The sequence below is a fragment of the Rutilus rutilus genome, assembly GCF_951802725.1.
Source record: "Rutilus rutilus genome assembly, chromosome: 23".
In the NCBI taxonomy this organism is placed as follows: Eukaryota; Metazoa; Chordata; class Actinopteri; order Cypriniformes; family Leuciscidae; genus Rutilus; species Rutilus rutilus.
In genome coordinates this window covers 20,729,809-20,754,782 of record NC_140233.1, presented here as the reverse complement: position 1 = coordinate 20,754,782, position 24,974 = coordinate 20,729,809, and the positions used below count along the sequence as shown (strand labels likewise).

The 24,974-nt window shown below is 41.4% G+C and overlaps 1 protein-coding gene across 2 annotated transcripts in view; it reads right to left on the bottom strand.

Annotated features, from left to right (window-relative positions):
* The window catches only part of abcc8 (ATP-binding cassette, sub-family C (CFTR/MRP), member 8), a 96,829-nt gene that overhangs the window by 71,247 nt on the left and 608 nt on the right, over positions 1–24,974 (bottom strand). The window contains exons 1-7 of one of the 2 annotated variants that reach the window (XM_084397747.1): positions 21,569–21,775; positions 21,290–21,452; positions 18,966–19,107; positions 17,443–17,564; positions 16,354–16,520; positions 15,101–15,343; positions 849–1,037 (exon numbers count right to left, since the gene is read on the bottom strand). In XM_084397747.1, coding sequence (XP_084253873.1) covers positions 849–1,037; positions 15,101–15,343; positions 16,354–16,520; positions 17,443–17,564; positions 18,966–19,107; positions 21,290–21,452; positions 21,569–21,694 — 1,152 coding nt within the window. In that variant the 5' untranslated portion in view covers positions 21,695–21,775. Of the gene's footprint in view, positions 1–848; positions 1,038–15,100; positions 15,344–16,353; positions 16,521–17,442; positions 17,565–18,965; positions 19,108–21,289; positions 21,453–21,568; positions 21,776–24,974 lie in introns of those variants that run through there. The other variant, XM_084397748.1, reaches the window with a different exon arrangement.

Genomic DNA, 24,974 nt, shown 5'->3' with positions numbered 1-24,974 from the left:
TTTGTTCTTGAAACCTTTGTTGAAAACGATTCTTATCTTAATATCTACTACATTGACTGTAATTAAAATTACTTTAGTTTAGGATCAACTAGTTGCTTATTAGCATGCATAATACTAGGATATTGGCTGTTTATTAGTACTTATTCAGAATGACCACATTCTACATCCCTACCCAATACCTAAACTTAACCCAATACCTAAACATTAGGAGTTTATTGAGGCAAAAGTCCTATTTAATAGTGAGAATTAGACCCTAATCTAAAGGTGTAACCATATATATATATATATATATATATATATATATATATATATATATATATATATATAGGCAGATTTTCTCATCCATTCATAAATAAATACATAAATAGATAAATAAATACAGGGAGACATGATGGCCTTGGCTTTTTCTACGCAGTTTTTCTATGTTCATTCATCTCACATCAATGTTTTGCCATCACTAACTCTGAAGTATTGCATCATACAAAGACGTCCAAACAGGCCGACATCCGAGAGCCAGACAGAAGGCTGTTCAACATTTTAATAATTGACAACAGAAGGCATTGCGATAAACCGCTTTGTAACACAAGATGAAAATGTTACATGAAAAGACGCAGCCATGACCTGAAGTCAGTCCCTCACTGCAACGGTTTCTATTTTTACCTTCAAAATACCTCAGAGAATAAAACGGCATGTTCTTGACTAGTAAGTGAACAACACAAATACTGAAACCCCCCCCATAAATTTCAGTGTCAGTGATGCTTTTGCTTTCGGACCGATAAAAATTCTGTGCAAATTCTTGGTTGTTTTAATGTGGCTTAGATGGGTTTAAAAGATAGAAATGCTCTCACCGGTGGCTGAATGGTGTGGTTCTCTTTACTGAGATGGTGCACGATGCCTGAGATGCAGAGCGGGCCGGCAAAGCCAAGAAGATCCGCCAAGAAACGGTAGGTGATGCTGAGGAGCAGAGGTCTTCCGAAAGCCTGTCGCAGAGCCGTCCAGATCCACTTGGACCCCTGCGGCTGAGAGCCGTGGGGCCTCTATAGGTAACAGAAAAATAAATACAAATCAGCATTATTTTAGTATTATTACATTTTTATGTATATTGTATATATGTATATTATGTATACATTTTTTTTGCCATTCAGGTTTGATTTATTTTTCATTTATAGTTAAGGTATAGTTAAGTTAAGTTGCCAAAACAACCATTTTTTCCCCATAAAATTTTTATATTTTATTTTAATTCAGCCTTATCTAAATTAACAAAAATGTTTTTAACGGTTTTACTTTTAGTTAATGATAATAACCCGGAGACATATGAATAGAATCAAGATTTTCTTGAATGCATCTAAATTATTCACTGCACTACACAGGTGGAAGACATAATATCTCTGTCTGAAAACCTAGTGAATGTGACGCAGGCGAATTCAGAAACGAGGGAGAGATTGATCCAAATGCGTAGGTTTATTACAGTAGCAAGAGAATACAAATAACTCAAAAGCTACAAAACAAAAATGCAGGTAAACAGAACTAAATGCAACAACACAACAGCTATAGAAAGAGAATACCTGACAAACAACATGGGAAATACTAGGGCTATACACTCACCTAAAGGATTATTAGGAACACCATACTAATACTGTGTTCTCTTACGAGAGATACTCTCGTACTGCGTAGAATACGCTACGGGAAAATCCTTTTCCATGAGAATACTGAAGCCAAAAAAATTATCCTTTAATTTTGTATTAATGTAAAACGCGTTGCGGCAGCATACAGACATAGGCGAGGCAGCTCACGCGCCTATTGGCTGGTCTGCTGGCAACTGCTTAAGCCTATCGAGCGAGACCTAGAGTGACGTCAGACCCAATGCCGTCCCGCCGAGACGGGCGTGGCTTAGGTCTATAAATACCGCTCGCAGGCATTATTTCTCTGATTTTTCATCCTTCAGCGAAGCAACTCACATCGCTGGATCCGAGAAGAAGCCGCGCTGTTGAAGAAGCACCTCAGCGGGACGAGTCGACGAAGCTGCTGGCCGCGCCGCCTTCATCGCCTTCCTGCTGCGCTATCCAGCGCCCATATCCTTTATTGCACTGTGTGTGTGTGTTCGCCGGCGCGACTCACACTGTCTAAAAGAGCTGCGTCTTTTTCAAGATGCCTGCTTGTGGCTCGTGCAAAGCCACACTCAGCGACGGGGACCGCCATGTCATCTGCGCTTCCTGCCTGGGTCAAGAACATGCAGCTCTCGCGCTCGCTGATGGCGGCTGCCATCACTGCGAGCTGTTGCCATTAGCGACTCTGAGGACTCGCTTGGCACTGTTCAACGAGACTGCGCCCACACCTGCTGTTGTGCCGCGCCGTAAAAAGCGCCGCGCTCAGCGAATCCCGGAGCCCTCTCTCAGCCGTCAAAGCTCGCCGGTGCGCCCGCCTGCGGTCTGCCGCCGCTTCTGTCGATGACGCTGATGAGATCGACGCGCTGCTACGAGAGGGGGATTCCTGCTCTCTCATAGCATCAGGCAGTGAGGATTGGGCGAGCTCTGAGGATCCCGCCCCCCCTGCCCGTGCTTCTACGGGAAAGAGAGCGAGCATTGAGGCGGAGCTCATGCGCGTGCTCACTCAGGCCACGGCGAGCCTCGGCCTCGAGTGGATTACGCCTGAGCAGCCTGCTCACAACCGGCTGGACGGCTACTTCCTGCCTGGGGAGCGCGTTTCACCTGCATCCAAGCCAGCGCCCTTTCTTCCTGAGCTTCATGAAGAAGTCGCTAAGTCTTGGGGCTCCCCTTTTTCGGCCAGGACACGATCCTCTGTCTCTTTGGCGTTCTCCGCTGTCGACGACGCAAAGAACAGAGGCTACCACTCCCTACCGCCGGTCGAAGAGGCTATTGCAGCGCACTTATCCCCGCCCTCTGCTGGACGGCGTGCTAAGATGGCGCTGCCCTCAAAAGCCTGCCGCACGACGTCAGCCCTGCTCCGCCGCGCTTTCTCCGCCGCCGGGCAGGCCGCGTCAGCGTTGCACACCATGGCCACGCTCCAGATATACCAGGCCGATCTCCTCCGCCAGCTGGACGAGAGAGGACCTGACGCAATCTGCGTGCCGGACTTGAGGAGCGCTACAGACTTTGCTCTTCGCGCCACCAAGTCAGCAGCACAGGCCATTGGACGGAGCATGGCCTCGCTCACCGTGTCTGAGAGACATCTGTGGCTTACGCTCTCTGACATGACTGAGTCAGAACGCACCGCGTTCCTCGACGCGCCGCTTTCCCCTGCCGGCCTCTTCGGAACCTCGGTCAAAGATTTCGCCGATAGGTTCGCTGAGGTGCAGAAAGCGACCCAGACCATGAAGCACTTCCTCACGAAGCGCTCCGGTTCTGCAGCAGGCCGTGCGAAACCGTCTGCTCAGAGCTCACAGCCTAAGCCTCCGCCCGCCGCCTCCTCTTCTCAACGCCGCCAAACTCAGAGCTCGAGACCGCGCTCTCGCTCATCCGGCGGCCGCCGCCCCGCCCCGCGTGGCCCGCGGCAGAAGATTGCGTTGAAGCCAGAGGCCCCGAAATCGTCCTAGCACGCCTAGGAAAGCGACGGTGTCCAAGTCCCGCTGCGGCCGGACTTCCACCAAAGCTTGCCGCTCGTCCAGTTCCAGGAAATGTGACTGGTCCAGCGTATTTAGCAGCCAACAAGCCGGTTCCATTACCCGCTTGCCTGCACACAAAAGCCGTTTTTACGGCTACCCAGATAAATCCCTTAAAGAGTGTATTTTCTGGTGTCCCGGCCACGGCCGACGGTGTTTCATGTGTAGAAAAAATGCCCACTACTCAGTGCCCATTCCTACACACAAGCACAGCCCTTCACACAGGGCCCGCGCACATAAAATCGACTTAGATCGATTGCGCTTCAAATGTAGCAGAAGTGCCCACTACCCAGTGCCCACAAACGCTACTTCCCACATGTCTCACGGTCCCTGTAAATACAGGACCAGTATGCATATGCTCTGCTCACGCGAGCAATGCTGTAAAGGTGGTGTATGTGCCCGCTGCTCTGCGCCCACGCCCACACACAGACATGAAACTAGCCCAGCCCTCCTCCTCTCAGCTAAACACTGCGGAGGAGTCGAGCGCGGGCATTCTGCCCGCTGTTATCAGCGCGCCCCCTGCCTCAGATGTCATGAGCGCGACGCTTATGTCACAGCACATAAAAGCCGCTGTATCGCGAGCCGATCAGAGCGTGCTTCGCATCCAGCCCCTAGCTACTCGCGCACCTGCTTGGGAAAAGCTTCCCGGGGTTTCGAGATGGGTGCTGAACATCATAAAAGAAGGCTATTCGCTGCAGTTTCACCGACGCCCTCGCCGCTTCATGGCGCGCGTCGAGACCACGGTAGAATCGAAAGTAGCTCATCTACTTCGAGCCGAGATTTTGAAACTGTTGAGCAAAGGGGCTATAGAACCCCTATCTCAAGCTCAAAGCGAAGGGGGGCTTTACAGCAGATACTTCCTGGTGCCCAAAAAAGACGGGGGTCTCAGACCCATACTAGATCTGCGGCAGCTGAACAGAGCGCTTATGAAACGCCAGTTCAGGATGCTCACAACCAGAAAAATCCTCGCGCACGTCCGCCAGGGGGACTGGTTTGTGTCAATAGATCTAAAGGACGCGTATTTTCAAATACAGATAGCGTCACGTCACAGGCGATTTTTGAGATTCGCCTTCGAGGGCCAGGCATATCAGTACACAGTCCTGCCTTTCGGCTTGTCCCTGGCACCCCGTACATTTACGAAGTGCATGGACGCAGCGCTCGCACCCCTCAGATTACGGGGCATACGAGTGCTGAACTATCTGGACGACTGGCTGATTCTAGCCCAATCTCACTCAGAGCTCGTAGAGCACAGGACCATTTTACTCGATCACCTCGAGAATCTCGGTCTCGCAGTGAACTGGGAAAAGAGCTCGCTTTTCCCCAGACAGATTATATCTTTTCTGGGAATAGAGCTGAACTCGCTGCTAATGACAGCACGCCTGTCATCTCAGCGCACACTGGACATTCGGCGCGCAGCCGGCTCGTTCCGCTGCGGCGCGATAGTCCCTCTCAAAGCCTTTCAAAGGATGCTCGGTCTGATGGCCTCAGCATCTTCAGTTCTCCAGTTGGGCCTTCTGCGCATGCGCCCACTGCAGTTCTGGCTCAGAAAGAGAGTACCACGCACAGCGTGGGCCTCCGGTCGGCTTCGCGTCAAGGTCAATCAAGCATGCATTGCAGCTTTGAAACCTTGGGAGGCAAAAGACTGGTACCAATCAGGTGTAAGCCTGGGGACTTCCTCGAGAGTGATGGTGGTGTCCACGGACGCATCCACCTCGGGATGGGGGGCGCTGCTCGAGGGCAGACCGCTTTTTGGCCAATGGTCAAAGCAGGAGAAGCTCTTACATATCAACTGCCTCGAAATGTTGGCAGTGAGCAAAGCGCTCACGCGCTTTTGTCCCCTCATAAAGGGACACCACGTGCTAATACGTTCAGACAACGTCTCAGTGGTGTCCTACATAAATCGCCAGGGCGGCCTCAGGTCCCTGACTCTGTACAGGCTAACCAGGAGCCTCCTGATATGGGCCCGCAGCAACCTGCTCTCGCTGAGAGCAGCGCACGTGCCAGGGCTCCTAAATATAGGACCAGACAGACTGTCCAGGAACCAGGTTCCGACAGGAGAATGGTCTTTGCACCCACAGACAGTCCAGCTGCTGTGGAAGAAATTCGGCAGAGCGGAAGTAGACCTGTTCGCGTCTCAAGAAAACGCTCACAGAATTTTTCTCGAAGAGCAAGGACGCGCTGACCCACGAGTGGCCTCGCCGTCCTCTCTACGCTTTTCCCCCCGTCTCCCTCCTGACTCAGGTGGTAGAACGGGTCAGGGAAGAAGGATGCTCAGTGCTGCTTGTAGCCCCACTTTGGATGAGCCAACCTTGGTTCCCAATTGTGATGCAGTTAGCGAGCACCGCCCCGTGGCCAGTGCCTCTGAGGAGGGATCTCCTCTCTCAAGCCAACGGCTCGATTTGGCATCCTCACCCAGAGCTGTGGTCCCTCCATGTGTGGGCCATCAACGGGTACCCGCTGACCTCCCACAGGGAGTGTTAAACACTATCACACAGGCCAGAGCTCCGTCTACGCGACGTCTCTATGCCTCAAAATGGTCAGTGTTCTCTAGCTGGTGCACAGCTCGTGGTGTGTCACCCCTGCATTGCGGTGTGACGGAGGTTCTCTCCTTCCTACAGGAGCTGTTGGATAAGGGCAGGTCCCCTTCCACGCTCAAAGTCTATGTAGCGGCCATAGCAGTGTTCTCTTCGACCACGCTCGGCCAGTCTATTGGAAGGAACGATTTAGTCATTCGCTTCCTTCGAGGAGCTAAGAGACTGAATCCTCCCAGACCTCCCACAGTCCCTATATGGGACCTTTCTACGGTACTGGAAGCCATGAAAGGTCATCCATTTGAGCCCTTGCAGGAGATTGATCTTAAACACCTGTCTTTCAAGACGGCGTTTCTTCTGGCTCTCGCTTCAGTGAAGCGCATAGGGGACTTACACGTGCTCTCAGTAAGCGCGACGTGCATGGAATTTGGGCCGAATGACTCTAGAGTTATACTCAAACCTAAGCACGGTTATGTTCCTAAATCCCTCAATACACCGTTCAGAGCACAGGTCATTTCCCTGTCTGCCCTGCCGGTCACTGAAGGAAATATGGACGAAAGCTCCCTTTGACCAGTCAGGGCGTTAAGAGCTTATGTGTCTCGCTCGTCTGTTTTCAGACAGACGGAGCAGCTCTTTGTTTCGTTCAGCGGGCGTTCTAAGGGACTAGCCGCTTCGAAACAGCCCCTATCCAGATGGGTAGTGGACGCAATAGCGCTAGCTTACACAACCAAGGGCATGCAGTGCCCGCTGGGTGTCAAAGCGCACTCCACGAGAAGCATGGCTTCATCGTGGGCATGGTCAAGTGGGATTGCCTTGCAAGATATTTGTATGGCGGCAGGCTGGGCCTCTCCGTCTACATTTATAAGGTTTTACAACCTAGAGGTTCCCGCACTACAGGCCAGACTACTGTCGGTCTAGTATGGCCAAAATCTCATAACTGGCGCTGTCAGTTATGCAGCTATTGAGTATTGCAATCCTTGCTCTATGCTGCTATAAGGAAGATAGTGGCTAACCCCCCTCTCTTCCAGGATTCCCTGTGAGTCCCCTGGGTGATTATGTACTGTATGAACTCCGGGCTGTCGCCCTTGAGTCTATGGTATCAGATCCCAGCACGCACGGCGTTTTACAGTAGGTTCCCCTAGCGTATTCTACGCAGTACGAGAGTATCTCTCGTAAGAGAACGTACTCGGTTACTAACGTAACCTCGGTTCTCTCTAGAGAGAGGAACGAGTACTGCGTATCCTGCCGTGCCTGCACGCGCTCTGGTTGCTTCGACTATGAAAAACCAGAGAAATAATGCCTGCGAGCGGTATTTATAGACCTAAGCCACGCCCGTCTCGGCGGGACGTGACGCAGAGGGCGCGAAGCGCCCTCATTGGGTCTGACGTCACTCTAGGTCTCGCTCGATAGGCTTAAGCAGTTGCCAGCAGACCAGCCAATAGGCGCGCGAGCTGCCTCGCCTATGTCTGTATGCTGCCGCAACGCGTTTTACATTAATACAAAATTAAAGGATAATTTTTTTGGCTTCAGTATTCTCGTGGAAAAGGATTTTCCCGTAGCGTATTCTACGCAGTACTCGTTCCTCTCTCTAGAGAGAACCGAGGTTACGTTAGTAACCGAGTACGTTTGACCCCCCTTCGCCTTCAGAACTGCCTTAATTCTACGTGGCGATTCAACGATTCAACAAGGTGCTGAAAGCATTCTTTAGAAATGTTGGCCCATATTGATAGGATAGCATCTTGCAGTTGATGGAGATTTGTGGGATGCACATCCAGGGCACGAAGCTCCCGTTCCACCACATCCCAAAGATGCTCTATTGGGTTGAGATCTGGTGACTGTGGGGGCCATTTTAGTACAGTGAACTCATTGTCATGTTCAAGAAACCAATTTGAAATGATTCGAGCTTTGTGACATGGTGCATTATCCTGCTGGAAGTAGCCATCAGAGGATGGGTACATGGTGGTCATAAAGGGATGGACATGGTCAGAAACAATGCTGAGGTAGGCCGTGGCATTTAAACGATGCCCAATTGGCACTAAGGGGCCTAAAGTGTGCCAAGAAAACATCCCCCACACCATTATACCACCACCACCAGCCTGCACAGTGGTAACAAGGCATAATGGATCCATGTTCTCATTCTGTTTACGCCAAATTCTGACTCTACTATCTGAATGTCTCAACAGAAATCGAGACTCATCAGACCAGGCAACATTTTTCCAGTCTTCAACTGTCCAATTTTGGTGAGCTCGTGCAAATTGTAGCCTCTTTTCCCTATTTGTAGTGGAGATGAGTGGTACCCGGTGGGGTCTTCTGCTGTTGTAGCCCATCCACCTCAAGGTTGTGCGTGTTGTGGCTTCAAAAATGCTTTGCTGCATACCTCGGTTGTAACGAGTGGTTATTTGAGTCAAAGTTGCTCTTTTATCAGCTTGAATCAGTCGGCCCATTCTCCTCTGACCTCTAGCATCAACAAGGCATTTTCGCCCACAGGACTGCCGCATACTGGATGTTTTTCCCTTTTCACACCATTCTTTGTAAACCCTAGAAATGTTTGTGCGTGAAAATCCCAGTAATTGAGCAGATTGTGAAATACTCAGACCGGCCCGTCTGGCACCAACAACCATGCCACGCTCAAAATTGCTTAAATCACCTTTCTTTCCCATTCTGACATTAAGTTTGGAGTTCAGGAGATTGTCTTGACCAGGACCACACCCCTAAATGCACTGAAGCAACTGCCATGTGATTGGTTGATTAGATAATTGCATTTATGAGAAATTGAACAGGTGTTCCTAAAAATCCTTTAGGTGAGTGTATACAGACAAGCAAACAAAGGTAACAACACACCTGTGGATACAATCAATGAAACAAAAGTACTATAAAACTAAATCACAGGAAAGAGGAAACTAGAAATACAACATAAAAGTCCAGAAAAACAGGGAACCTTCTAAGACAGGACTAATCAATGTTCTACATAGACAGCAACTCCAGCCATTGTTCTTGTCGATCTGGATGCCAAGATGTGAGTTAGCATGTTGCTAAGCTAACTATGGGCTTCTTGAAGCATAAAACAGAAATCACACACAAATACTGGGTAAAACTGACCAATTCTTTTATTAAATTAAACAATGATATAATTTTTTTTTTTTATTGAATGAAATACAAGTATATTTATAGACATATCTCTCGACTATAATTACTTTAAAAGAACAGTTAAGTGCAAACTGAATGCAATGTTTTCAGACACTTAACTGCATGCTAATTGCATTTAAATGAAAATATATTATAGTTGACAATAATGCAATTAGCTTTTAAGAGTGCTTTTTTTTTGACCCGGTGCATCTTTATTTGTAATTTCTTAATTACTTCTATTGTCTTATATTCTTTATTCAAGTGTACTGCTGAATTTACAAATATAAACTAAAATATATTTTAGTTATACTTCATATGTGCTTTGTTATGTTAGTCAACGCATCAAAATAAGTGTAAGCAACTCATTTTAAAACAAAATTATACTTAAATGTGTAAAGAAACAGTCATGAAAGTCTACTCTCTTTAAACACATTTAAGTTTTATTTCATTAACATATTATTACCTGCAAGTACAGTTTTTTAAATATACTTTTAAGATCTGATAAACACTACAAACGTACATTGACATTCAATTCAAGCGCACTTCTTTTTTACAAAGGTGAGTTTGTCGCAATTCACAAGGGCCTCACATGCTTTATCAGCAAATTATATGTTTTGCAAATTTGCAGTTTAGACAAAATTAGGTATCACAGAAGGCATTTATTATGGTGCTGCCTACATTTAATAGCAATCTTTGCTTTAAAGGCACTACAAATTAAAATGCTGTTTAGATAGGCAGCTGTCAAGCTTTTTTCCTCTTACTAAACAGCTGCTTATGGATTATAATTACCTACTGAGAAATTACAAATGATCTTTGTGCTTAGTTACTGCATACAAGGTGTGATATTTCCTTAAGTCAATGTGAAACCCTGTTTATAACATCAATACAATTGCATTTCTGAAAAATGTAGGACATGAATTGATTTTATCATTTTGGGAATTGATTGGATGGTGAAAAGTGGGCGTTACATACCAGAACGGAGCCAGATCTGATGCAAACCGTGAACTATTGCACTGGAGGATGGAATCAATCATATGTAGCATTTATCATGTCCTATACTAATGGAGTGCATCATATGACACTTGACAGATGTCACAACGCACTCGTGCCGCACGTGAGAACTGTCACGTTACGAACTCACAATATCCGTTTACCTGGAGCTGAACGCACAAATGCGTAACTGCACACATCACATGCTATTTATTCTCATGAGCACAAAGATACAGAGGTCTTTCACTCCGCTGAGGGTCAAAATGTCACTATGTTCACAGCCCAAAAGGATCATCTTCCGTCATTCAGTGTTTTGAAGACACGTCCGCTCATTTAAGTAGTATTCCACATCTGTCTTGCTGTGGTTCGTGACGTACATGACTTTTCACTTCATACTCATCATCATCAAAGAGAGAGCAGCAATCCCCAAATCCACAGAGAATAGACTACCGAATGTGTGTGTGTGTGTGTGTGTGTGTGTGTGTGTGTGTGAGAGAGAGAGAAATAATTTAATCATTCATTTATGAGTCTTCGATTAGAGGAAGTATGACTATTTATGAAATACTGTAGTACTTCAGCATTATTTCTGCAGTATGGATCCTACGCACAGCATGTGATTCTTCATATTTGTTCAAGTTTTTTCAAAGTTATCTGGTCTTTAATAATCCCAAAACGTTAGCACAAAAACATTATCTATACAGTTCATGGAAAGTTCGTCTATCAGTTTTTAAATGTTACTATTGTTTTAGAACTTTCAGAGAACATTTTATTATATTATAACTTTTATTTTACCAGGAAAAGAAGCACATTGAGATTAAGAATCCATTTTACAAGAGCGTCCTGGCCAAGACTGACAGACACAGCTCGTTTGAGTTTAACAGATAACATCCATCAATAATCCAATCAAATTTCAATTTCAATACATAACTAGTTATAACATCTACAGCCTCCAATTTCATTCTCCAAATCATTTAAAACTACTTTGAAAATGTCCAATGAAACCAGCTCCCTAAGTTTCAACGCACTTAACAAATTATTCCAGGCAGAGGGAGCAGCAAATTTAAATGCCATTTTCCCCAATTCAGTACTTACCACTGGAACAGACAGCAAGAATAATTCCTGGGACCGTAGGCTATAGCTACAAACATACTTTTTACAGATGTATGTATAAAGATATGAAGGAAGTAGACCCAGGATAGATTTATAAATAAAAACATGCAAGTGTTTTTGTCTTCGGATGGACAAAGCAGACCATCCAGCCCGAGTATACAGCACACAATGATGAGTGAGGGTTTTAAGATTTGTTATGAACCTCAGTGCACCATGATAAACACTGTGACGATGCATGCATATATATAACACCATCATAGTCCAGTACAGGCATAAAAGTGGCTGCAACAAGCCTCTTTTTTGCCTCAAAGGAAAAACAGGTTTGATTCTAAAATAAAAACCACATTTCACTTTCAATCTTTTCACCAGTTGCTGAACATGAGGGCCAAAGGAGAGAGCGTCATCAATTAAAATCCCAAGATACCTATACTGAGACACAAACTCAATCTCCGAACCTTGGGACGTAGTAATAGGCAGAAGATTATGAGGGATTGATTTTGATTTAGAAAATAACATGAGTTTTGGTTTATCAACATTTAAAACTAGTTTTAATTCAAATAAGTTACGCTGAACAATATTAAATGCAAGCTGTAACTGAGAGAGAGCCAGATTGGGCGTGGGTGCTGAACTATATATAACTGTATCATCAGCGTAATAATTTTGTAACATTGTAACATTTTGATCAATATTAATAATTTTGTAACATTGTAATCAATATTATTTATATATATATCATTTTATATATTTTATTTATATATATAAGTAAATAGGAGTGGTCCTAGGACTGGCCCCTGTGGCACACCTTTATTTACATTGAGTGAACCAGAGATAAAACCCTTTGCCTGCACACACTGAGTTCTGTTTGAGAGATAGTTATTAAACCAACCAATAGTATGTTTAGATGATCCAATACTGACAAGTCGTCGTATAAGTAAGGTATGATCAACAGCATCAAATGCTTTTGATAGATCGATGAATAAGGCTGCACAGTGTTTCATGTTATCAACAGATTCAATAAAATAATTTAGTACTTTTAAGGCTGCCGTAGTTGTGCTATGTTGTTTTCTAAAACCAGATTGAAAATCAGACAGGGTCCTTTAATTGATTGTTGACAAATGTTTCGAGGACTTTGGCCAAGACTGACAGCTTGGAAATGGGCCGGTAATTATTTGGGTGTGTGGGATCTCCACCTTTAAACAGGGGAAGAACAAAAGTGAAATTTAATTTAAGACGAGAGAAAGGTTAAAAATATGAGTCAGAGGTGGGGCAATAAAATCAGCTGCTAGCTTTAAAAAGTAAGGTTCCAATTTATCAGGAACTGCCGATTTTGAAACATCTAAAGATTTAAAGGTATAGCGGAGGATCTTTCCGAATTTTAGATAAGACCCGCACTCTCCACTTTTTGAATAAGTTTGATTGATTCACCAGAATGATTGACAATTAGGAGTTCCAATAGTATAGGTGATCCACCCGGAAGTAAAAAATCCTCCGCTATACCTTTAAGGGTTTTGCACACCTCAAAGATTACAATTGGTGAAAAGTTGAATGACTGACTAGACACGAAGCTCTCTGACTGAACAATCGAAGGTTTCACATGAGCAGCATTTATTGAATCAAACAAAAAAACAGAAGCTATGAAGTGTTCATTGAAACAATTAAGCATTTTTACTTTATCAATGATTGTATGAGAGCCCTTATTAATACATGATGGAAGTTGTATACCTTTATTATTTTTCATTTAATGATTAAACACTTTTTCAAAATTTTGATGAATTGTTTAGATTGTGAGATGTTTGTATAAGAAAATGTTCAGCTTTAGCTTTTCTGACAGCAACCGTGCATGCAGTCTGAATTTAAATCGGTTTTTCTAGCTTTTGCCCATGCCAGGTTGCGTTTATAAAGCATATTTGGTAAAGGATGAGAAAACCATGCATTATTCCGACCCTTTACCCTGTACCTTTTGAGAGGAGCATGTTTGTTGACTAAAGCAGAAAAATGTACATGAAAAAATTCCAGACCAAAAATTAAACCAACCAGGTCTACCGTGCAAAAACAGGACTGGAGAGATTAAAGGAGTCATAATGTAGAAATTTCACTTTTCCACGATAATCAATGTATGTTATGATTGCATAATGATTGTACACTGGCCGGGAAGCCGATATTTAAAAGTGAAGCGTTTGTTTACCTCAGGGTTTGTAAAATAGGCCACGTGCACGCGCACGAAAAAACGAGATTTTGATTTCTTCCCCCTCTTGACGTCAAGACGGGGGAGGATATACCAAATATGGACACCGCAAACCTATGCCGCGAGAAGCCCGCCCCTCTCCCCCTCTCCCCCTCAGATTCAGTTTAGTCGACTCGAGAAAGATGGAGAAACCGAGTGCACACCTGAGATGCTCTGTGGGTGACTGCCACAAACAACATGCAAATGTGTTTTATCTACCAAAAACGGACGAAACTATCAGGGAACAGTGGAGGAAATTCATTTTTAATGACGCTGTCCCAACAACTCTTTCAAGTGGCGTATCGTTAGGTGTGTGTGCTAAACATTTTACACCGGAATCATTTACAAATTTGGGGCAATATCAGGCGAACTTGGCCTCGAAGCTCCGTTTGGGAAAAGGTGCCATCCCCACCATCAGGGACTTGCCAGAAATTGAAAAGGTAAGACTGTGTTTTTATTGCTCTACTGTGGTTAACAAATAGCAGCTAACTGCTAATGCGGCTATTGTATGTAACGTTACCTTCGAGGTAAACACGGGGAATGGACTCTACGAATGCTAGCCACATCTTTCCACTTTGTTTTACACTAGCAGCTACAGTAGTGACGGTACAGGAGTCCATGCTCAGTGGCTAAAACTGTTTAAATGCAAGTATGAAAACAATATACCACTAAACATTATTAGCCAAACTCATGCAAAACATGCAGTTTGAAAATAGCTTTCAGTTAGTGGGGCTTCTGTAAGAATGTATCTGGAAATGGTGTATTTTTTCTACGACCAATCAACGCGCCCCTCATTTGCATTATTATAATGACCGTCCACGACAGCCAAAACATCGCATCAGATCTCGCGAGACAATAATGCCTTTAGAAATAAGGGTCTGAGGGGCTCTGTGTTGATTTTTTTTCCACTTTTCTTTTTTAGAAGTGCCTGAAAGACTATAATAGAGCATTGGGTATCCAAGGTAACACAACATTATGACTCCTTTAAAACATTACTTTCCCATAATGTTTGCAAAATAATAAAATGGAATGTTCCCTTAATGTTCACATAACCAAGATTTTCATAATGTTAGCAAAGAACAGATTTTCATCAGCCGGGATGGAACTACAGAGAATGTCTGGGACATTAAACAACATCACAGGGAACAGGGAAACTCATCTACTCACTAGTTCGCTTTCACAGCCTTGTTGTCTTTATAATCGAGCTTTTGCAAACTATTATAACCCAAACTTAAGGGAAAATGTTATACAGAACGAAAGAGTTGTCGGAAGCTTAATGACTGTGACACTTAAGTCATGTGACCATGGTTTTTTTTTTTTTTTTTTTTTTACTTCTGCCGATTTTATGATGAACAAAATGTGTAAGAACCAAAAACTTTTGTTGGTCCAAGAGTCTCCTATCCTTGCATTGTGACAAAAAAAGACAGACATTTTGCCTGAAAATAGTAATAGTAAAAATCTAAAATAAAATAAACATATGACAGATTCATAAAAATGTACCTTCTGGGTTTCAAAGGCCTCGCGGAGCCTCAGGTAGTTTGTTAGAGCTCTCATAGCGATTGGAAGCCTGCCAATGACCTTCAGGTCGATGGGGCGTCTGTGTGCTGAAGTGATGAAGGTGTTCATCCACCAGTATGTGCTTTTGGACAGCAGGTTTACAAACGGCTGCAGGAATCGAACCCCCAGGTCCTGTAAATCCTCCGGGGGCTTCACTTCAGGGGCGTATGCGAAACACATATAACGCTGTAGAAAAACGTGAGAAAACTGACAAAATTGTACACAAAAGAAAATGCCAGTTCATAATCAATGTTTCCAATCACAACATTAAAGAACAGAAATGAAAGGGGTCATGACATGGGAAATCAAACCAAATTTGCCTTGATCTTTTGACATATAAAATGCCTTGTACCATGAATACATCCTGCAAGTTTCATAGCTTAAAACATCCTCATTATTTAACAAAGCAGTTATTTAATCAAACTCCAAAAATGGCTCGTTTGGATATTGTGGGATACATTTACATATGCCTGCCTCCAGAGCAAGACATCAACAAATAGTTTTACATCATCGCACCATAGCTACACCAGACACTAACTTCATGTCGCGTCAAAAGCAAATAGAACCCATTATAAATCACAGACGCTGTCTACACTGGAATCAGTATGCAGATGTCCATTCACTTTCTGACATCCTCCACACGCTTGCGTCTGCCGACAACAGGACAAATGGAAGAATCAATGGAAGTATAAAGCAACATTTGCTTTGCAAACAATGTGATAAATCCAAAGATATTTCACAAAAACATCCTCATGGAAAAATATGTCATCCATATTATGTCATTTCATAAAACCATAACACAGCTCTCTGCACTATCATACTGCAGTTATTATGAGATGCATTTTAGAAATATATAAGAAATATTTAAGCCTATAATTTATAATAAAGCCAACATTTATGCAGCTTGAATATTCTACCAAATATCACCTTTTATGTTCCACAGAAATAAGTAAAGTTGGAAAGACCAGAGGGAGTGTAGTCTGTATTCGGACAGACACAACTTTAAAACCCAGATTAAAGATCGGATTGCATTCAGAGCTACCCAAATTCCCTACAGTCTGTCAGGCTGACAAAGCAGACTTTTGTATCATCCGAGACTGCAATAAGAGTATATTGCAAGAAATCGAAAGCCAGAGGCTGAAGAATAAGAATGGAGAATCAGCGACAAATACAAATCACAGACACACACTCATTACCCTGGTCATGATGACATTGATCTCCACGGCCAACAGCAGACCGTATAGCAGGCTCAGTAACCCAGTGATCCCGAACCGCAGCTGTCTCAGGCCGATCCCATGCTCCGTGTACTTGGCAAACTTGATCGTTTTCGAGACAAATGCCAGAACCCAGTAAATGAGCAAAGCTGTGAAAGAAAAATAAAGCAAAAACTAATTATTATTATAATAATTTTATTATTATAATTTATGCTATTTTAACAGTTCCTAATTTTGTTTTGGAGATCTCCTACAATAAGTTTACATGCATCCATAATATACAGTGCAGCATCACCTCTTTTCTCACAGTGTCTGAAACTGTTCGATAAAGGATTCCGTCTCTCTAAACCCCGCCTTTTTGAGAGCTTCCTCTGCTCTGATTGGTCAGAAGTAAATTTGCTTTCGCAGCACAGAAAACGGCAACACAAACCAAACTCTTCAGGGCTCAGCTACAACTACAGTGTTTGAGGTTCAATGTAGAGTAGTTTGCTGGCAGCCAATGAAGACCATAGGCCGGCATTATGCAAATTTGTTACAAAGCAATGTAGGTTTGTGCAGGAAGTAAGAATTGGTTCTTTCTTTTGGGAGACAAAAAATCCATGTATCTACCCTTTGATCTTTGAAACTTTGCAGACCTTTACAAAAAGCTGTATTACACACTACATGAAAGGTAATATCCGAAAAAAGCATAATAGGGGGCACTTTAAAACAGCTTCACACTCCAGATTTTCAATGACGGGATGATAGATAAGGTTAGAGTCTTTTAAGAGGTCCTGCCATTCTCAAAAATATTACAGTCGAGGAATGGGATTGTAGGGCTGAAACTTCAATCTCTTGACGTTCAGATAATTTGAAGTCATTGTGACAAACCATTTTATTCTGGAAATGAAATTTTAGTTGGAAAATAGCATTGAACCCACCAAGTCTGTACATGGGATCTGTGTGAAAGGAGCTGTTGCAATTCAAAACATATTCCAAAAGTACACATACTTCTTAAATGTACATGCCACATCCAAATAAAAGAAAAGTCAATCCTTAAAAAGCAAAACACACTATAAAGTCGACACATACTGATCAGTAGTTTGGGGAAGTTGGATGTCTCGATGTTGTGGTAGTAGATGATTGACGTGATGGCGGCCATGAAGGCCAAACATGATGGCATATAGAGGTGCAGGTGGACTGACTGATTAAACCTGAGAAAGAGAGAGAGAGTATTAGATATAGATCAACATTTCCAATTCCATGAAAAAATAGGCTATATGATACAGACAGATGTACGAATAGGGTAATGTCATGTCCATGTAACATTACATGAAAAAAAGATTAAAAAAATAATACATACTGTATTTATAGATATTTTTGCATCAAACAATAATATTTTACACATCTTTTGGTGTGACATTTTCATTAGTCAAGTTGATTTGGTTTATCCTTTATTCTCCAGATTTTCCTTTATACATAATCAATGCCATTTTTTTTTTAATAGAAATCAATACTTATATTCAGCAAGGACACATTAGATTGATCAAACGTGACAGCAAGACATTAATAATGTTACATTCTATTTCAAATATGTGCTGTTCTTTTGAACTTTCTATTCAAAGAGTCCTGAAAAAAGGTGTAATGGTTTTAAGCAGCACAACGGTTTTCAACACTGGTAATAATAGTACATATGAAGACTTCAGATGCAAAAGCCTCTAAGTGCCATCTGAAATTTACTTCTAGAATGATAATTTTTATCAAGCTTGTATGTTTATGTTCACTTATTTCACTTTAATGGCAATGAAAATGACCTATTAATTGAAATTACTGTACTTAAATATACGAGCTTGATAAAAATACTCATTTTAGAAGAAAATTTCAGATGGCACTAAGAGGCTTTTGCATCTGAACTCTTCATATTTTTTGAGCAGCAAATCAGCATATTAGAATGATTTCTGAAGGATCATGAGACACTAAAGACTGAAGTAACGATGCAGAAAATTCAGCTTTGCATCACAGGAAAAAATAGGTTTAAAATATATTAAAATGATGACGCATGTTTAGTCATGTGATGCATATTGAACCGATAGATATGTATGTTTATTCCGCTATTGTGCTTATGTTCTATTCACTTTCACACTGCTGCTAAATATATGTTACTTTGTACACTCTTTATATCACAGTCCTGCAAAGATGACAAAAAACTGACTCACAATCCTTGTTGTCCATCGGCAAAACATGAGATCAGTTGCGTTTTAGACCAAACATGTAATGGTGAGTGAGACCTGGACGCATCAGTGAATGCTGAGATATTTCTGCTAAATAAAACGATCCTACCAGAACGAGAATGAGAAATTTACGATGTCTGTTCCGTCTGTATCATCTCAGTGAGCTTTCGTGAGGTTTTACGCAATTGCACTAAAATGTGAATTTCGATTTTCTGACGTTTCAGTGTAAATGAGACATTTTTGGAAACCGACTGGACTGAGAGTGTTTTGAAACGAAAATGCCGTTTTCAAATGTATCTGGATTAATGTAGACGTATAAAAATCTGTCATTTGAGCCTATGTCCAGGGCATGTTCTTGACAGGCTTAATGAGCTGTTATCTCACCCGTCGGACACGATGCCCTCTGCTATTTCACACACGACGACGAAGAGCAGGATGAAGGTGAGGATCCAGCGGAGGTTGTGTCCGGGGAAGTGCAGCCAAGTGCTGTGATGAATGTGCACCTTGGAGCTCTGACTCCCCCAACCTACAATTTAATGATTAAAAATCTGTGACTTACAGCAATATATTTCTCTATGTCAGGAAGTGATGTAAACTATCCTCGAGGAATAAATCGTTTGTCCATACATCATCATCTCAACTAAAGAACATCACATTCATATTTGGCCGGTGCTTTTATGCAAACTTTTTATATGGGGCAAATATACCGTGTGGCAATGGGAAAAGCTTGTTCCATGACTCAAAAACAATCTGTCTGATTTGTTGCAATATAACTGGGACTGATTTTACCCTAGATATCCAGAAGAACTGGACATTAGGGATATGGGGAAGCTGAATTGTTTTGAAATATCATGCATAAAATTGTATGGAATTTAATGATTCTGCTTCACTAACAATTCCATTAACAATTGCTTTGGTAACTTATATTGTATTTATTCAGTTGAAATTCCAACAGAACAGATAACAAATCAGAAATACATTTAATTATTTCAAAAAGTATTTTAAACAGACTGCTCCAACTGATTCATAAGAGTTTTTGATTCACTAAAAATAAACAAACCATTAGAGATTTCTTTTGGAATCGGACTATGGAAACACACTGTTTCTTTTGCAACATTGCAGCCATCAGTGGGATTAAAGTTGTGAAAATCAATCAATTTTTCAATCAATCAATCCATGGTTTTATTACAGTAAAAGTGTAGTAATCATGTTTTTTTGGCGGATTGATAACTATTTGTATAACCACACTTTTACTACAAATACCACGGTTAAACTATGGGGTTTTTTGTAGTAAAACTATGGTTAATTTTTGTAGCACAAAAGTGTTAGCCAATCAGCTCTTGGAGTGAATGGGGGGGCAGGGCGACTTGTTTTACCAAACAATGAACCCTTTTCACAGACTGATGACACGTTTCCACAGTTATTCAAATTTACACAAAACATACACGTTTATAACACTATACATTGTGCTATATTACCTTGACAGTAAATGACAAAACCAAATTAACGCTGCTGCTTGTTTCTATACAACAGCTGAGGGAGTGACGGAAACTATGACATATTTCCCTCTTTTGGAAAGTTCTGGAAATGCTATCATGGATTTTTTTTCTTTTGCTATTAGAGCAAATGGGAACAAAAAAAATATATATATTTGCTGTCATCTCCCGTTCACCGCACTTGAAGTTTACCCATCTATGAAGACTACCGCTTCTGAGAACACCGGAAACTTGGCACAAGGGGGCAGGACGCAAAATAAAGCTTATCAAAAATCAGAAATGATTCAGAATCATTCGGAAAAATAATAATACAAAGTATGAGAGTAGGTGTCAGGTTAGCTCATTTTAACATTAGTGGGATTGTTGAATGTTGCTCTGACTCTTCTGGTATGGCAAAACGAACAGCGACCTTCATGTAACTCGACTCTCTGACGCTCTTCGGCTTTACATTCCACCCCTAAGGTCACATTTGATTGTCTAAAATTATTTCCCACACCAGGATGACAAACTCTATCCCGGTCTCCCAATGTGGTTCGCCAAATCACATTTTCTAGCGAATGACTACTTGAGTGCAAATCAATTATGCAGTGTTTATCTCATAATGAATGAGCCCAATGTTCAGAAATGATTTTCAAAGAGTTCATTAATCATTTCCTGTCTGTTTCTCTGATCCTTCAACAAACAAAACACTACCCTAAATTATTCAGACACCAGATATATTTTTTTACTAGTGGGTGCAAGACACTATAGTTCAATTATGTAAGTGAAGATTTCAAAATAAAGTAAACCGTGACAAATTATACCCAGAAATTCGTCATACAGTGGATACCAGTAAAATGAATACCATGTTTTGCTTAAGTGTTTTTTCTGTAATTGCCTTTTTAGACCACAGACTGAACAAAATTAAGCATTGCATGGTAATTGGTTGACCTAAATTGGTATTATCTAATTGTGTACTTAAATTTAACAGCTGATATTCAACCTAATTCATCTGTGACGTCTAACAGAAGGATGGTCAAAGCGGAGTTCTGTCTGAATAAATTTTGGTTTGACTGTATAGAAACCTGTCTGTCTGTCTGTCTGTCTGTCTGTCTATCCATCCATCCATCTATATTAAAGTTAGAGTATGTAGTTAAAGTATATTTAGTCACTCCAGCCTTTCAGTATTGTGACACAAACATGCACTAGTTCTCACCTGTCTCTGACACTCACCGATGAAGAGGATAGGAAATGTGATGAAGAGCAGGAAGACGTGCGGCACCACTGTGAGGGCGTCCAGGAAGCAGCCGTTGTTGAGGACACCGGCATCCACATTGTAAGCTGCTGAGTTGTTGTCGTTGCCGCAGAATGCCAAGGACATGGTGGTATCGGGTCTCTGAGGTGATCCGGCAGAAGAAAGACAGAGGCAGGTGGAGAAAGAGGACAAAGAAGAGGGTTAAAAGCTAAAAGAGATCCTCTCAGAGCATAATCGGTCCACAGAGGAGCCGTTACATCCTTGCTGTAGGTGGAGGAAATCCTGAAGTGAATCACTGCACAGGTAGAGCGCAACAACGGCTCCGGTCCGGCATGGGATGAGCACATCCAAACAGCTTCATTTCGACAGGGGGGCGCCTGCATCGGATTCCACCCACATGCATGCTTTTAAACACTGCCGCGGCTTAATGGCATTAAAAAACAAAAAAGCTTCTCAGTGCGTGCGCAGACTCACGCGTGTGCTCGGATCTTCCTGTGATCAAAAGCTCACAGTTGACCTTGTGGGAGGAAAGCTGGATGGCGGAGTGTGTGCATGAGAGTATGACGAGGAGAGAGAGAAGGAGCGAGAGACACAGCATGACGGAGGGGAGAGGGAGGATGGGAGGGAGGGGGAGAACTGCATAGCAGGCGGCATTGAAAAACCGGCACACATGTCACAGTGAGGTTCACGCTATGAGATGCCAAACAATATGAGCGGTGAACTGACTCACAGTCACAGCTTGGTCGGATTGTCAAGAAATTCCAAAACCATAGCGAACCTATGAGACGGTTGAAGGACGAAAGGCCTTGTAACGAGGACAAACAGAGATTTTTCAGGTTTACAGATATGGTTTGTTCTGTGGCAGATGCTGAAATCTAGAAAGCAGTGTGGATGATAAAATGTCAATATATACAGTAACAATTTAAGAACAGTAAATTATATTTATATTACATAATATTTGCAATTTTTGGAAAGGAAATTTAAAGATCTAAGATCTGTATGTAGGTTTTATTCAACTCAACAACTTGTTCAGCGCACACACTGAGATGCTTTTTTTGTTTTTTAATGCCATTAATGCCATAAATCACTAAACAAAACGGAAACAAACAAAAAACAGGAAAAAACTAAAACAAAAACACAGAAAAGACGAACAAACCAAATACAAAATGGAACAAAAAACAGAAAAGCAAATAAAACTAAATAATACAAAACAAAATGAAAGGAAAGGAAAAACATAAAACAAAATGAAAACAGAACACAAAGAAAAACAAAGAAAAGACGAACAAAACAAATACAAAGGAAAACAAAAACAGAAAGAAAAAAACTAACAAAACTAAATAAATACAAAGCAAAATGAAAGCAAAAAAAAAAAAAAAAATTTTCTTGCAAATATACCTGTGCTTGCGTGGATACATGCACACAAGCAACTAAAACATTCACACACACACACACACACACACACACAATTTTGAGTATTGCATGCTTTCTTTTTCAGAGATAAACTTTAACCTCAGGTCAATGAGGCTCAGATCAATGAGGCTTACGATCAATCAGCTTCAACAATAAATACCAAACCTGTCCTAATTGAAAGAAAACAAGTTGACAGAAAAGACTGAATCCAATATTTGGTGATAATGTTGTGATGTAATGTAACGTAATGATAAAAACGAGAGATTTATAAGCTATTTTTTTATAGGTCGGTCATTTTTGACCGGGAACACCACATGTGACTTTATTCCATTTTGTACAAAACAAACTTCCTGGTTAAACATTAAAGCACACTAGTGTAATAAACAGTGCAAATGTCATTCATATTTTGTTGAATATTCACAAAATGATCCATAAATAATGCTTTTCTCACTCAAAAACTGAGGTGCATGAGTTCAGATCAATGAGGCCTACGATCAATCAGTTCCAAAAAGAAATACAAAACCTGTCCTAATTGAAAGAAAACAAGCTAGCAAAAAGATTGAATCCAATATTTGGTGATTATAATATAGCATAACGAGAGATTTACAAGTCATTTTCAAAAGGGAACACAAAAGGTCTCTAACAGGGCTTTTCGCTTTTGAAAGCGAATAAAAAAGGCTATGTCAAAATTTGTGTCAATTCAATGGTGCAGTTTGAAGAATTACCCCTTTCTGTGTATAGACAAGCTACCTGACCCATGCTGATATTAGATCTAAAGTGTATATGAACGGTGACCATAATTACGGTCCAGAACTAAAACCACCACCTATTGCCATAGTGTGATAACCTTATGACGCAGTGGTGAGAAGATAACGTGGACCTATTACTCAAATGTATCAAGTACAGACAGGTGTGGTGTGTTATACATGAGTTATTTCAGTAAGGCAAAATACAAATTCACTCTCCTGCCGGACCAGCAGATGCAGCAGAGCAACAGTTAAAATGCACCACAACTGAATCATAATGCAATTCCCTTAAAAGCAGCATTTTCTGAAGATTAAATGAGTAGCATGAGCCTATAATCTGCAATACATGGCAGGAAAATTAAAAATCAAAGTCAAAGTCAAATCAAAGGTGGGCCTAAAGGTTTCTTTCTTTTAAATATGCATTCATTTCTATTTGGACTGTAGTTAAAGTGTCCTTTCATCATCTAGATTAAAGCTCTTAGTTATGATCAGGTTATAGAGAGTCTATGTAACTGTATAACACTGGACATGCTCAAGAAATGTTCTCCTTTTCCACCTCAAATATAAATAATATAAAAGATAAATAAAAGGTTATAGTTATACTCCATATTTAAAAAGCATACAGTTGAATAGTTGGGGTCATAAGTATATTAATAAAACATGTTGCAGAAAATTAATCCTATTTTCAGGACGCTTTCATGAAAACTAGGCAAATTTCCCTAATTTCATTCTCATTTATAATTTAAATAGCTAATTATTATATTATTAGGTCAGATAGATAGGCTATTTGTTGTACAGTACAGTATGCCTGCATTTAATTTATACTGATTTTAATTAAAAATGTAATTAAATTGAATAGATCTAATCAGAATGCATATAAACAGTTAATTTTGACTCCAAATTATACTGGACCATGAAAATCAAAGATTAAGGCCAATCACATTAACTGACTTTACAGATGAGACATCCTTGTGCATTTGCAAATAAATAAATGATAAAAAAAATAAAATAAAATAAAAACACTAGACTATATCTCTTTATAGAGCTCTGACACAAACACACCAAGAGAAATGATTACTGTGGAGAGGTGGTTGTAGTATATCGATTTTTTTATGATTATTATATTTTGGGCTTCATCCCATTGAAACAGAGGATCAATTCCAAAACAACTGCGCATGCGCACAACATTTCCGTGTAGGCTACTAACGGACAATGAATTCTATTGCATCTTGTCACAAGCAAAACCGTGTTAAAATTGTAAAGATATAAAAATTTTGTCTAAAGCGAATCAGGTTCATATGTGGAATATGTTTCATAAAAAGTTACAGCATCTTTCCTTAATATAGCTGCGTGACCATGGTGAAAAGCTCCTAACAACTCCCTCACTGGAAAATAGTCGTAAAACTGTATCAATATAGGCTACACAATTCAATACATCACTTCGTGTTTAAAGGCAATTTACATCATGTAGGTAAAACTCTACTATCATAAACATTTCTAATTAAAA